This window comes from Sciurus vulgaris (genome assembly GCF_902686455.1).
Source record: "Sciurus vulgaris genome assembly, contig: HiC_scaffold_272_arrow_ctg1, whole genome shotgun sequence".
Taxonomy (NCBI): domain Eukaryota; kingdom Metazoa; phylum Chordata; class Mammalia; order Rodentia; family Sciuridae; genus Sciurus; species Sciurus vulgaris.
The window spans coordinates 41692-58240 of record NW_027632781.1 but is presented as its reverse complement, the minus strand read 5'-3'; the positions used below and the strand labels follow the sequence as shown (position 1 = coordinate 58240).

The window sequence follows — 16549 nt, the reverse complement described above, 5'->3', positions numbered from 1 at the left end:
ACTCTTTTACCAGTTCCTCTAATATAACTTGCCTATTTAAAATCCTCATATTTTGTTCCCCAAATTCTAGGTTTATTGGTATTCATAATCTTTCAGTGAACATTTTATCAGGTTATACTTTGCTGATCCTTTCATAATAGTCCTACCTTTTTTATTTCTAGATTATATTATTCTGCACCATATTTACTTTTCTAGAAAGTCATAACCTTTCACATAGCAATAAATTATATACATCTATGGTGGATCATGTGTTATATTTATTTATGGCAAACAAAATGTAGCCTTGCATGATGTGGCATGCATTCATTAATCACTTTCCAATGTTGATAAAGAAAAGAACTATTGGAAGATTTTCCTCTGTCTCTCAGACCAATGTTGTTACTGGAAACTTAGTTTAATCTAATGCTGTGCTCTTCCACTTTCTAATATTTAACCTGAGCTTACCTCCCTTCAAAATGTGCGCCCACTTCTTTTGTGATATTTCTTATTCTTTGTTCTCTCTTCTCCTCTCCCCTTTTATATTTACCAACTTTCCTCTGATATAAGCTATGAGAGGCCATCCTTATTTAACAGAATCAGACTAGGCTGAGCCATGGAATGCAGAGGCCTGATTTCCAGGAACTAACAGGCACAAAAGTCTGTCCCAGATTATCAGGAGGCATATGGTGCTGCGTTCCAGTGGTTTCCTGTGTCCTTCTGGAATATCTCCCCTAAGAGAATGGCTTCCCTAACTCCACTCTATCCTGTCAATCACAGAAGAAGCTCCTCCAGGTTTTTAACCCCTTTACCTGTGTATTAAAAATAAAAGAGTTGGATGAGTAATTGCTGTTAGAGGCCAGAGATGGTATGGCCAGACCTGTCATGCCCCCTCTCATTTAAAAAGATTATTGGCTCTTGTGTTGCTTGAGTACATAAGTTTTTGGGAAATAGACTGTAAAACAGCCAACATCTTCCTCCAGCAGTTAACCCTTTCCTTTTCCATGTGGGACATGGCAGAGAGGACCTCCACACTAAGTAGATCCTGAAATGGAATTTAACTCCTTTATTGACATTCTCAATTTAATCTGTTACTGAAACTTAAGATATGTCACATTACCATTTCACTCTTTTTCCTTTCTATATATTTATTATGTTTAATTCTTCAACTATTAGAATCTACTAGTACCCATGTTTTAAATAAATATTAGCCAAAGTTATTTTATAATATGTGGTTCTTACCTTCTATAGGTCCTGTTATGCCATGTTTTTCTTTTTGATATGCATCACAAGATAAATGACCAATGCACTTCTGAGGAAGACTCAGAGAGATGCCCTGGCAAAATTAATATCAATAATGAGGTGCATAAATAAAACCAAGAATCAGGAGTTGGGATGGCATCAAATTAAAAAGCTTCTACACACCAATGGAAACAATAACATAGGAAATAAGCCTACAGAATGGGGCAAGATTTTTGCCACCTTATTCTCAAATATGAGATTCACATGCAGAATGTGTAAAATTCTTACAACAATTATCTCCAAATAACAATTGACCCAAGAAATAAATGGAGAAAAGAACTAGAGAGATACTTCTTTAAAAAAGAAATGCAAATGGCAATAAGTTTATGAAAAAAATGTTCAACATATCTAGCAGTAAGGTAAATACAAATCAAGAGTACATTGAAACTTTAATCCAGTTTGAATGTCAACTATTAATAAATGTTAACAGGGATGCAAAGTAAAGGTTCACTCATGTGCTGTTTATGGAACTGCAAATTAGCACCATCACCCTGGAAAGCATTATAGAGAAACTTCAAAACAATAGTAATAGGACAACTGTATGATCCAGCTATCTGAGTTACTGATACATAGTCAAAAGATCTAAAATAAACATATATATATATATATTTGTAGAAATAAAATGTATATAGCAGCACAATACAACATAGACAGACAATGTAATCAATCTAGGTACAAATCAGCAGATTAAATAACTATATATATAAATATGTGTATATATATATACACATATATGTATATAAAGGAATATATGTATATATGTGGATATGATTTTTAAAAATATTTTTATTTGTAGATGCATACAGTATCTTTGTTTTTTTAATGTGGTGCTGAGGATCAAACCCAGTTCCTAACATGTGCCAGGCAAGTGCTCTATAACTAAGCTACCATCCCAGCCCCTATAATGAAGTTTTATTAAGTCATAAATGAGAATGAAATCATGGCATTTGCTGGTAAATGAATGAAACAGGAAAATATATCATACTAAGTAAAATAGAAAAGAGACTTAGAAAGTAAAAGGTTTCCATTATTTCAAAAATGTTTTCTGTCATTTGAAGAAGCTAGACAAAAATAAAGGGTAAAAATGGAGAATTTTATGAAAAATAAAACAGAGAACAGATGAGTAGAGGAAATGAATTAAGGCTGGAGAGAGAAGGGAAAGCAAAGAGAGCAATGGTGGAATGAATCTGAACAAACTTTCCTGTGTACACATGTGAGAAAACCACTGTGACTTTGACCTTATGTATATCCATAAAGCACAAATTAAGACAACTATAAACAAACAGAAGAATGATCTGTGGACTAGAGGAAGGTAATGTCAGGAGGGAGGATGGAAGGGAGTGGGAAAGTATTGGGTACTTATTGGAGAAAGTTTTATTCCATGCTTTCTAATTGTGTCAAAATTAACCCTGATCTTATGTATAATAATAAACTAAGAAAAAGAATTAAACCACAATAAAAATCTGCAAAATCTGTATGAACACTTGAAAAATGAACAATACATTTGCTTGTTCAATGGATCACTGATGAAGTTGGAGTAAATTTTTAAAACCTCAGAACAAAATGAGGATAGAAATACAGCATCCCAGAATCGATGGGACACAATCAAAGCAGTTCTTTTTTTCCAGTGTTTTTCTTTTATTGAAGCATATTTATACATATGACATATACTTAAATTTACATAGTAGTCCCTTTCTTTTCCCTTCCCATCTCTCTCCTCTGATCTAGCAAAAGCAGTTGTAAGAAGGAACTTCATAAAAATGACTGTCTACATTTAAAAATCTGAGAGATTTCAAATAAAAAACCTAATGTTGCAACCCAAGGTATTAGAAAAACAATAATAAATCAATTTGAACAAGTAGAATAAAAGAAATCTACTTATCAGAGTTCAAAGTATAAAACAGAAAATAAAGGAAACTACAAAGTAATAAAGGAACAGAGTTTATTTTTAAAAAGGGAATCAAAATAGATAAACCCCTAACCAAGGTAATGAAAGGAAAGAAGAAACAAATAAATAAACCTAGAAACCAAAAGAGAAATATTAAAACAGACATCACTGAAATACAGAACACTACTAGGAATTATCTGGAAAAACTTATTGTTCAATAAACAGAAACATCTAGAAAAACATTATAAAGACTGATATGGTAAAAACTGGAAAGCCTATAATACATGTATGAAATAGTAGATATGAATCTAAACAACTAAAAAAAAATCAAAGAATTGCAAAATTCCAACCTAACAGGTAATTATATTGAAGCAGTATAAAAAGCCTCCAGGATCAGAGGTGAACACAGGACTGAATTTTATCAGATATTCAAAGAAGAACTGATACCATTGCCCTACCATTATATGTAAGAGAGAAGGAAAGACACTTCCAAAGTAATTCTACAAAGTCAGTATTACCCTGATTGAAAAGGAAAATAAGGACACAAGGAAAGAAGACTACAGGCCAATATTTTTGAGTGTTGTAGTCTAAAAATCTTTATAAAATGCTTGCAAAATATATTCAACATCACATTAAAAACAACAAACACTGCTGGACAAAGTGGTATATTTTTGCATTCCCAGAAATTCAGGAGGTTGTGTCAGATGATTTGTAGTTTCAGTCAACCTGGTCAATTTAGAGACCTGGGCTCAAAGTGAACAACAAAAGGAGCTGAAGTTGTGGACAATTAGAGAGTACACTTAGGTTAAGTCTCTGGGGTCACTCACACACACACCATACACCATGAGCCAGCTGGTTTTATTGAAGTGATGCAAAAATGGTTTAATATATGAAAAGTAATAAAAGTAATACACCAGATAATGAATCAAGGATAAAATCATAAGTTAATTTCAATAGCTGCAGGAAAAGAGTTGACAATATTCCATGGCCCTTCATTACAAAGCCCTGAGGAATTAGAAAGAGGAGGAAGTTACAAGCAACAACAGGTGTTGGAGAGGATGTGGGGAGAAAGGCACACTCATACATTGCTGGTAGGGCTACAAATTAGTGCAGGCAGTCTGGAAAGCAGTGTGGAGATTCCTTAGAAAACTTGGAATGGAACCACCATTTGACCCAGCTATCCCACTCCTTGGCCTATACCCAAAGAACTTAAAATCAGCATACTACAGAGATACAGCCACATCAATGTTCATAGCTGCTCAATTCACAATAGCCAGACTGTGGAACCAACCTAGATGTCCTTCAACTGATGAATGGATAAAGAAACTGTGGTATATATATATATATATATATATATACAATGGAATATTACTCAGCCATCAAGAATGATAATATTATGGCATTTGCAGGCAAATGGATGAAATTGGAGAATATCATGCTAAGTGAGATAAGCCAATCTCAAAAAGCCAAAGGACGAATGATATCGCTAATAAGTGGATGATGACACATAATGGGGGGAGGGAAGGGTTAGTGTTAGGATTAGAGTTAGGGTTAGGGAGGGGGGAAAAAAAAAGAAAGAGGAGGAACTCACCATAACATACCACAGACCAAGTATAACTTTCCCTTCATAAATGAATTCTGTCTACTTATATTAATCAAGTCATGCTTTTGGCTTGCATTCTGATTCTTTTGTTATATGATGACTTACCACAGAATTGACTATTCCCACCATATTCTACAAATGTTGATTCTATACATAAACCACAACTGTTGCTAACCTTATTAGAACCCCAAGGCCTTAAACTTATATCTAGGTTGTTTGGCATCATTATGTGCATATGAGAGATGATATGTAAAAACAATTGGGAAAATCTTTTTTTTTTTTTTTTTTTTTTTTTTTTTTTTGTTTTACCTTTGGGCCAACGAATGTGAAGAGAAAACGTGGATTGTTCTTTACGCTGCAATGTTCTACAAGAGTGGTTTCAACCACCTTTTTCTTTTTACAACCAGCATTACAGTTGTCATGTAATGTTCTGATTTCTGGTTCCCTAGTGTCAGTGTTTGCTTCTATAATAATAAAAACAAAGTTGAGAGTATAGGAAAAAGGTCCATAATTTCAAATCAATGAGCAGCTCAACACTAGGTATTCTTTAAACAGTTTACCCTCTTTTCTCGATTCATTAGAGGCTTGATGTGATTCTCCTTCTTCTCCAGGGATATTCTAAAAGGAAAAAATATTTAGGTGTAAATGCACCAGATATGAAAAATTATCATAGTAGTTTCCTTTACTGCAGGATACAAGAGAAAGAGAACACATTTCTGAGCCATTCCAATATAAAATCAAGCTTCAATTCTTCAACTTACTAAGCTATGTCTTCTCATGGGGTTGAGAATGATTAGAGATAAAAGAAAGATCTGAAATATTACTCCCCTTACTTCCAAGATAATTGCACAAATACTGACATTCATAAAACTATTTTATCAATGCAAATTACCTAGGATAAATTACAACCATCTGTAGTTTAGAGTGTTTTTAAAAAGAAATTTAAATGTGATATTTTGAATGAGCTTTTGTGACTTCTATTGGCACAAATTATCTCATGAGCTGAAAGCATGAGACCTGAGCTTTAAGATTTAAGAGTACCTTATAAATAAAATCGGTTTGAATCACAAAGAGTGTACACTCTGTCCATCCTGTGTGTCAAATAACTAACAATAAATGTAAGTATAAATGTTGATCCTTCCAAGAAAGAGAAGAAGAATGCCACAATCTCGTGGGGGCAGTGAATGGAAACCACACACAGTTACTCAAAGAAAAGATTTACTAAATAACAAAGAATGGTGACAGAGATTGCTCAAAGAACAGACATTGGAGAGAGGTTTTCTGCAAGGGTATACTGAGTCTTGGAGTAAATCATTTAAAAAAATATGCAAATCTTCATCTTAAGTTCAAATATATGCTTCAAAATTAGAGGAAGTTTGGAGGATATTCTGGTTCCTACTTTCATATTTATGACACTTCTCTAACTTGTTTGCTTCTTTTCATGGCACCAATTCAAGATAACTCATCTGAATTTATATATCCTGGACATCAAAAGTGAATACAAACTTAAAGCATAGTTTTTAGAATTCAGTAGAGTTAACTGATAATCATTTCATGCATGTTATTTATAACACTTCATTATATAGCAATTTTTTTCCACAAATTAGTGTTCAAAAATTAAGAAGTTCTTACATTTGAAAACTTATTGTAGCTGCTCCAGAAAATATGCAAACATATGTATTAACTTTCATAAACTCATTAAAAATCAAAAGCTATGAAGTGAATAGTTACATAACTAAGCAAATAACTTTTAAAATCTGGAATCTCAGAATGTGACATAAGGGCTTGGATACACTAAGATACAAAAATTTATGAAAGTAACATCATCATACGGTAATTGAGTTTCTGCTTCTAGAACTGATTATTATTTTGCACAAGACATCTATCTTCAATTAAATGAAGAGTTTTAAATATACTCTTAGTAGAAAGAGCCAGAAGGCGTGGTGAAATCCCTTTTAAGGGCAAATATTTTATAATTTTATCATATTTTCAGACCTTTATTTATTTACATAGTTTTATGTGATGGTGAAGCTTGAACCTGGTGCCTCACACAAACTAGGTAAGTGCTGTAGCGTTGAGCTACAACTGTAGCCCCTAATTTATAAATTAATATACATACTCTAAATTTCTATATTTCCATAATTTCTAACATTATTTTAGTGCAAAACTGGGGCCAAGAATAGAAATAGTGAAAAAGTTCTCCTAGAAACATATGGTAGTAAAATATAAAGGGTCCAATTAAAAAAAAAAAAAAAAAAAAACCTGCAAGCAATGTGCTTTACTTATGTCAAATTAAAGGCATGAGGGAAATTCTATGATTCTACAAAAAATAACTTGAGCATGAATGTTAAAAATCATGTATTATTTAAATTTCACACTAATGTTCACATAACAAAAAATCCTTGACCAAATTTTCTATTTCTTCTGAAATGAGAAATTCATTCCTAATACAGTTTTATTGTCATATGTATTTTCCAGCCCAGTTTTCTCCAGCCCCCCTACACTAAAATACTCAATGTAACACTGGCATTTATACATTTTAAAAAATATCAATGTAATTCTTTTAACATGTTTTATTTTTCCTGATCGAATTTGCAAAAAAATATATCAAGGAAACCATTGCTAAGTTTCAAGTATTAACACCTCAAAATTCAATATTAAGAACAAGAAAATTAGTTGCAAAAAATATCACTTTACCTTTAAATGAGATTGATAGTAGAGCTCAACCAATGTAAGACAGGCACCAACAGGGTACGTTTCAGTGGGATAACTTTAGAGCAAAAATATATAATAAAGTTGGGTAGGTAGGTTTTTCTCAATAAACTCTGGTAAAATTTGGATTCACCTATATGAAATGCTATTTCTTGACTGATTTGATTAAAATATAAGCTGTTTTATAAAACTCTGCCTCAAGTTTTTCAAATTATGAAATAGTCAATGAACATACCCATTTTGTTGGTGGACCTTTAATTAATTAATTTATGTGTGGTGCTGAGAATCTAAATCAGTGTCTCACAAGTCAGAGACGTGTTCTACACTGAGTCACAACCAAGCCCTTCAATGAACACACTATTAATTCCATTTCAGACTGAGAGCCACTATATCAGCAGAACTTGAGAACAGTTTATTCTCAGAAACTGTCTGTCTTGAAGGCTGAATTTGAAATCCAATTAATAGCTATCATAAAATTTTCTTTTTACCTAAAGTGGAACAGACATTTAATAACCCAAGACAAGGTAGCAAGATGCAGACTGCCCTCTCTCTTGGTTATTCATGGATCAATGACCAAGTAAGCTAGGTTGAAAATTGTGGTACTGGTTCTTCAGAATGGATATCACCTACAGAAAATACCCCATTTTGCAGGGTGTGGTGATGCATGCCTGTAATCCCAGCAAATTGGTAGGTTGAGGCAGAAGCATTTTAAGCTCAAAGCTAGCTTCAGGAAATTAGTGAGGACCTCTACAACTTGACAATACCCTGTGTTAAAACACAACATAAAACAAAAGGGTCTGGAATAAGTCTCAGTGGTTAAGAATTTCTGGGCTTAGTCCCCAGAACAAAAAAAGAAAGGAAAAACCAAAACAAAACCAAAAAATAACTCAGTACAAGCAAGGTCCTAAGCAACTCAGGGAGACCTTGTCTCTAAATAAAATATAAAATAAGACTGGGGATGTGGCTCAGTGGTTGAGTGCACCTGAGTTCAATCCCCAGGACCCATCAAAATAGATAAATAAATAAATAAACCTATTTCTTCCCTTTACCCACAAACAGTATACTGAGTTTCATGAAATTAAAAAAAAAAAATTTAAACAGTGAAAGTTTAAGTATATGTCGTTATTGAAAATACTATTGTCAGGCACACTGAAATATTATAAATCATAAAATACATTTTTACCTGTGTAGGTCTCACTTTATTCAGATCCACATGAACTAGCAAGTACTTACATTTACAGACAATCAGCTACTCAAGAGGAAAGATTGCTACAAAAGCAGAATGCTGGTAATTGTGCCTGTGTTTCCCTAAATATTATTGAAATATCATTCTTCCTCTGGGATACAACTTCCCAGTCTCTCATTTTCAGAACTCAGAGGAACTCCCCATCTTTTAACTCTACATCCTGTGAAGATGCAGATTCCTGACTCAAGGTTACACTCAAAGGACCAAGAGTCAGAGCTCTTTGTTTTTGTTTCTGATTCTGGAAAATAAGCTAAATGGGGTCTCAATCACATGCCTTAGCATAAATACATTACCAACTACTGAACTGAAGCTCTTCGATGACTTGCCCATCAGTTATATCCATGATCTATAATGATCTACCACACATATACTCAGGAAGGACATCAGTGAGTTGGCAAAAGAAGTGGAGGAGAATGGACACCTGCAAGAGGTCATAGATCCATGTATTCAACAGATTCTAGTCCCCAGTGTTTTAGTCTCTAAGCCACTCTCACCTCTCTGTAAACTCAGGAAACATTTCCCAGTGGCTCAAATTACTTTAATATCTTTCAACAGAACCTTGAATTTTGTCACTTATTCCAATAACCAACAAGAGTATAATAGGACTATCAGAACTTCCTTCACATTCTACTTTAATATGCCTTTCTAGAGAGCGTCCCATACTCTATGTCCTGAATATCTGTCTTCTGTTAATCAAACTGGTCATAAATCCCAAGGATTTGGTCTATTTTATATAACTCTTATTTCTATCCAATGCAGTGATGTTCCTTCTCAGTCATGCCCCTCCCCTTCATTAGTTTCACTTGAATACTCTACAGCTGGGCTCACTTAGTAATCCCATTCTTACCCACTTCAGTTGCTTTCCACAGTCACTCTTAATCTGTTATGTCTGCTGTAAACACATTGACTTCACAGTGATAATCAGAAAAAGCACTGAGTTTAGAATTGAGGAGCTTCAGTTCAAATCTATACCCAGAAAAGTCCCATTAATATCCATAAGTTCAGGTTCACCATCATGACCACCATTTGGTCAGCCTGCCAATCACACACTGAAGGATGAGTGGGTACATTGACTAGATGCTAAAATTTCTTAAAATTCTGAAATTTGCTGAGTTTTTGATTCAGTCAATAGAAAAAGAATATTCAATTGAGAAAACAGAAAGTAAAAATAAAAGTTCAAGAAAAGATTTTAATCATAGAAAAAGAAAAAATAGTATAGAAGAAAAATTTCTTCATAAATCTAAATATTAATAGTAACCTGAAGGGAAATGTAACACTTGATTCATAAAATAGATTTATAAAAACAGAACTACATGGGGATAGTGTATTGAAGGAAACCAAACTGGGAAATCAGAAGTACAGATATCTGTACAGAGGGTTAATATATCTAATATAACATGGTCTACACAAAGGTATTCTTGACTTCAAGTAAAATTAGTCCTCTACAGGACTAGCCTGATCTTGTTGATGAAGAAAACATGTGACCACAGCTCTGTGAGGTTTTCCCTAAAACTCTCTAACCAGGCTGCTCAGATAAATTATGTATCAGAATTAACATACAACTGATTTTTCCTTTCTGAACTGATGATATAGACCTGCATCTTGATCTTAGTTCTGCACTGGCATCGACCCACTCAGTGGAAGAATACAATGGAGTTGTCAGCCCGGCAAGTTTACAGTCTAACTGCAGATCTGGCACTTATTAATTATGGGAACACGGGACAAAGAGTCAACTTCTATGAATTATAGCTGCTTAATAAATAAACAACAGGTTATAATAGCACAGGTAATTTCAAAGTCACCATGATGACTTTAATAAACAAGTGTTAGGAACAATTGTCTATCCCAGTCTGGAACACTCAAAAAAATCTTTATTCCTTTTATCTTCATTCTCTAATCAGTTAGCATAATATCTTTTAAAATATATAAAATCATACCTGCTTAAAGGGTCATCTGTAGAATTGTCATCAACTATTAAAGAAGAGAGTAAAATATTTATTTAATCAACAAGAGAAAATATAAAACATTAAATGTGTACGACTGTGATTCTCTGTTACAGAGTATTCCTCTGGAGATTTTTCTATAATAGATACTAATTATATCTCTGATAGGCAATTAATGAATTAAGAATTCCTATGTCCCATACTTTGTCTTTTCAAATGCAAGGAAGAAGCATAGGATTAGTCAAAAATTTGATACCTAAAAGTAAACAGTTGGTCCCATGACTGTAATTTTAACTAAAAGTTGCAAGATGGACAGAAAACAGTATTAGCAGATTTAGGAAAATAAAGAAAGTGTCAAACAAATAGCATAATCTTTCTGGACTAATTGCAGTAGGAACAATTATCAGAGAATATCCTTATGTTGTTATGACACACAGCAGATACAGACAGAGGAAAAACAACATAATAATTTGGAAATACTTTTCTTACTTAAACAAAAAATATAAGATTTCAGGAGCCAAAATTAAATTAACATAAAATTTCTTTAGACAGTATCATTTCAGATTATAAATTTCATACAATTAGTTGCTTAAATAATCATGAATTCTAGACTATTAAGAAAGTAATTAAGAACAATATGAATGTAACATATATAGATGTATATATTTTTTTAACTGCTCCTTTGCCATCAGAACATTCTTATTCCTATTTATTTATTTTTTCACACCAGGAATTGAACCCAAGGGAGCTGAACCACTGAAAGATATTCCAGTCCTTTTTTTAATTTTTGAGGTAGTGTCTTGCTGAATTGCTTAGGACCTCAATAAGTTGCTGAGGCTTTAAACTTGCAATCCTCCTGCCTCAGCCTCCTGAGCTGCCAAGATTATAGGATTGCTGACACTGTACCGAGATATACTCTTATTTTTTGATATAAGCCATGAACACCAAGAAAAGTTCACTTTCAGAAATCTTACCTGGGTTGACATTTTCAGAATTTTTAGGTTCTGCTTTCATATATTGAAGAATTAATTCCCTAAGACTGTGTATCAAAAAGTAATCATGTTAGAATTTCAATATTGATGTGAAAAACAAAATATTCAATACATAAAAATGTTTTAGACAACATTAGATATAATATCAGACTTTATAATATGCAGTTCAAATTTGTAAGCCCAAACATTTTGTTAACTTGACAATTATTTGTAAATTGTTCTATTTTCTTTTGTTTTTGAGATGGGATTTCACAATGATGCCTGGGCTGCTCTGGAATTCCTGAGCTCAAGCAATTCTCATGCCTCAGTCTCCCAAATAGCTGGGGTGAACACACACATGCCACTGCACCCATAAGCTTATATTAAGAAAAAAGAAAGTAAGATCTAATGATCATGAGGGCAATAAAGTAAGTATATTAAATGATAATGGCTTGAACTCAGAAAATATCATGTCCCTGTCAACAATACCTCTTTCTTCTTGCACAATTAATTTCTCTTAAGATTAAGGGTTTCTTCTAAAAATAAGGTTTGAACTCTAACTTAATGTTGCAACTTTTAAGTCTAAGTGTGTATTACCATGAAAACTCAGGGACTGGAATCAATAAGGGCATTTTGTAGTGAAAGATAATCATCACCAGACTGCAGAGCAACACAGCAGCAACAGAACTGACAGAAAAAAAGCATTTTAAAAGTCCTCTCCCCTCTCCTTAGACTTTAAGAAAATCTTTAGGGCCTCAAGAAAATAAAGGATGGCAGAAAAGCTTATTTTCAGGGGACAGTAAAAATATTTTCTGCTCAACTGGGCATTTCAAGACCCAAAATCCTAATTAATCAAAGTGTGACACGGTTTATACCTCATGGTCAGGAATTATACTTGGAATGACAGAGATAAGGCTGGGTACCATGACAATAAAATCTCTAAAAGCCTAAGATACTGACTAGTGATGCATTTCGGTGGTACAGCTATTCACTAGCATGTATAAGAAGATGAGGGAAGAAAGGAACCTTGTAGAAAACTCACTTCTCAACTGCTGGCTGATGAAGTACTCTAACACACTATTGTTTCATACATAGCTGTACCATGAAATCTCACCTCATGTGTAAAATGCAATTGCTGTTATTACTTTGAGCCTCTAATCAAGGTTGATTAGTATTTTAATGTAAACACCCACTATGACCACTAGCAGCAGCATAAGCTAATGCCATCTGTCCAAACTTATCTGTAGCAAAGACATCAATACCACTCTGGAGAAGCAGCTGAGCTATGTGTTCTGATTCATGTTCCATAGCAAACATGAGGGCTATTCTACAATAAGAGAGCTAACTTCAACCTTAAGAATTTTAAGAGTTATTTCAACTGCTAATTTATAATATTTTTCCAATTTGACATCTTAATGTACAGATACAGAGACATAAACATCTTGGGAAAGTAAATGTTCACTTTTGCTAATCACCTCAAAATCTAAAAGGAAAAAAAGGAACCTCTTTTCCCAATGAGGGAGAAGTTACAAACTTAAAATCTTTCAATGAACAATAACTATGATAAAGTCATTTATCAGGAAATGGCAAAGATTTCAATGAAGAAAGCTCCATTTCTTTCCTAGTGTGATGTAACTTATTGTAACTCACAGTAACCTAAAGATCAAACAAAAGAGGCTATTTCCGGGCTGCTAATAATACTACTACTAATAATAATAGTGATCAGGAAATATATTTAGTCATAAGTATTGTCTTCAAGGTGATGTACTACAAAAGCTAGGAAAGAAATCTAATTGTGCACAAATCTAAGGCTTATCTTTTTTCAGTTTACCAACTGTCTATATCTTATCTTTATTAAAGGAAACATTTATCCCATTAAAACTATTTTCTTCTTCCTGCCCCTTCCAATTAAAAACCAAAGCATCAAAATATGTTAAAAGTTGACAGCTTCTGGCAATAGAAATTAATAATCACTTAGGAATAATGCAACATCAATATTCTAAAAGGAAAGCAATTTAGAACAGTCAACCGTTAAAATAATTTTAAATGCTTATTTGTGCTCAATACACCATTTCAAAAAGAGCAATATTTCAGAAGTCGAAGTTAAAAATACAATAGAAAGTTTTAAAGTTTCAATACTGAATCAAAATGTAAAGGAAATGTCCATATTTTACAAACCTAATAGGAAAACTCTTCAGCTAACAATATATCACGTGACCACAAACCAAGTAACAAACATCTGCCAATACTTTTGAATCATATTCACACTTTATATTGCTCAGCTTGAATAACTGATTTTCTACCCTAACTGTGGCTTCTGTTTTTATTTATCACTCTATTCTAAATAATTACATTAATATTGTCCTTCCTATTGATCTAATCATTTTTTCTTGAGTGATTGTTACTATACCACTAAGGTTTTGTAAAAGAATAAAGTAGTGTACCTCCCCTCCAGGTAAACAGCATGTATACTTGCTTTCCTCTGAATTAAAGTCTCTACCATCAGCTCTTTTTTATACTTTATGGCAAGTAAAAGTGGTGTATGGCCATTCTGGAAAACAACAAAAACAGTAAATTTGCAAAATTCCACAACTGAACTAAAACTCTTACAAAATGCTGTCTGAAGATAAGAATATGATAAATAATATAAATTAAGGGTAATTTCTTCCTTCTCATCCCACTGCACTTCCATATGTGCTGATCCTTCTCTTTGCAAGGCTCCTCTGCCTAGAGTTGCCACATAAAATCTAGTCATTTCTTAAGAACACAGACTGCATCTTTTTTCTCAATAGTCCAATACCCTAAAACATATTAGTAAAGGATTTAAGAACTGTATTTAATTAACAAGCCAAATTTTCAACTCTATATGAGGATTTATCAATCTACATTCCAAAGAATATCTACGTTTCCAGAACACCAAGCCTTATCAGAAAGGTACCTTGGTTCACAGTTAGAGAAATTTTACAAAACTGTGCATTATGTATTCTGTATTATGTACACATCTTTGCTGCTGCTTAACAGTTATTTGACATTGATTTTTCATAGCATACATTTAAATGTGAAGAAATAAATTTGCAATATAATTTGGTATATAATTTCCAATAACATGAAAGTTTCCTCCATGTTACTCAAGTCCTCTTGATTCTCTTCCACTTGTGGTGTCAGAATCCCAGGTATCAGAATCAGGCACTCGTGCTCCAAATGGTTCAAAAGAAATTAGGCTCTGAGTTGAAAAGATAACACTAAGTAGACTCTTGCTTTTCCCTAATTTGTTCCTGTGTTTTCTGTTATTATTAGATGGAAGATATTTACCTTATATGTTAGAAAGTTGAATACAAAAATATATTCTCCCCCGAGAATTGGTGCAAGTCTTTTCTAGCTACTACACTGATAGGGGATAAATATCCAGCATATGTAACTCAGAAAACTTCATGCACCCCAAAAATAACCTAAAAAATGGGTAAAAACACTGAGGAGAAATTTTTCAAAAAATGAATCATGAATGGACAACAACCATACAAAAACTGTTTAACATCTCTAACAATCAGAGATATGCTACAATAAGATTTACTATCACTCCAGTTGGAATGGTAATGATCAAGAATACAAACAATGATAAATGCTGACAAGACTGTAGGGACAAAGGAAACATGCTTTATTGGAAGCACTGTATACTAATACAATCACTCTGGAAAGCAGTTTGAAGATTCCTCAGAAAACCAGAGATGGAAACACAATATCCCACTCCTATTTATTTTTGTAAAATAACAAAAATCAGCATACTACAGTGATAGAGCTCCTTCAATGTTTATAGTAGTCCAATTCACAAGAATTGCATTATAAAATCAATCCAGATGCCTATCAATGGATGAAAGGATTAAGAACTTATTGTATATATACACAATGTCATTCTACTTTCCACATAGAAGAATTAAACTATGTCAACTTCTAGTGAATTGGTGGAAATGGAGAGCATCATGTTAAGTGAAAAAAGTCAAACTGAGAATTTCAAAGGTCAAATGTATTCTCCGATAAGTAGAAGTTAGAGTAAAATAAGGAAAGGAGGAGGAAAGGATATAATTATGAGATGATATAGGAAAGATCATGGTGTAGAAGAATATTGAGGGGCCAACTGTAAGGATGAGAAAGAAAAAGCAATGGAGAATGAACTCTTCAAAAATGATGGTATGTGCATGCATAAATATACCACATGAAATTTCACTGTTATGTATAAGTGAAAAGAACCAATAAAAACTAAATAAATGGACAAGGGAAAGGATGTCCATCAGAGCAGGGTAAAGAGAACAATGGAGGGGAGGAGGGACAGAGGAAAAGGGGGCAGGAAAGGGATTGAATCATGAACTAAAATCAAATTCCATACATGTGTAATTTTGTTGGGATAAAACTGACAACACTACTATGTACAACAATGACTATCTATACCTTATGTATTCAACTCCTATATGTAACTATTAAGATCAAATAAAAATAAGTCTATGAAATATGTTCTCAGTCTTAATGCAATTCTAGGACTCTAATACACATCTACTTTTCAGAATTTTTTTATTCTGATGCCATTTTAGTTGCTACTTAGTGTAATTTATAAATTTAGGCAAAACATCACTCAGAAATTTTGCATATCAATGAGCTTAATACTGATCAATATTGATGAACTATTGTTTGCATAATGAAAGACACTAAATTATTTTCATTTTTAATGGACAAAGCTGAGGAGAAAGAGGTGTTGCTTGCAATGGACACAATATTTCCATTTCTAAAAATGTGTAACCTAACTAGGTTTAAAATATTCCAATGGGAATATGATTTTTATAGTACACATGAGGAAAATGTTTTTAAAGTGCTAATTTCTGAGACTTGGAAGACAGCAGAGTAGAGAAAGCTGCATTC

General features: G+C 33.1%; 1 protein-coding gene across 2 annotated transcripts in view; it reads right to left on the bottom strand.

The window, feature by feature from the left end:
- Window positions 1-621: 621 nt before the first annotated feature.
- Window positions 622-16549, bottom strand: part of LOC306652551 (uncharacterized protein) — a 57520-nt gene continuing 41592 nt past the window's right edge. Inside the window, exons 3-6 of one of the 2 annotated variants that reach the window (XR_013761450.1) lie at window positions 14954-15090; window positions 14086-14192; window positions 12831-12968; window positions 11645-11709 (exon numbers count right to left, since the gene is read on the bottom strand). Coding sequence is in view for 1 of the 2 variants with exons in the window: in XM_079125384.1 (XP_078981510.1) it covers window positions 785-788; window positions 12831-12968; window positions 14086-14192 (249 nt within the window). In the remaining variant the exon portion in view is untranslated. Of the gene's footprint in view, window positions 789-11644; window positions 11710-12830; window positions 12969-14085; window positions 14193-14953; window positions 15091-16549 lie in introns of those variants that run through there. The other variant, XM_079125384.1, reaches the window with a different exon arrangement.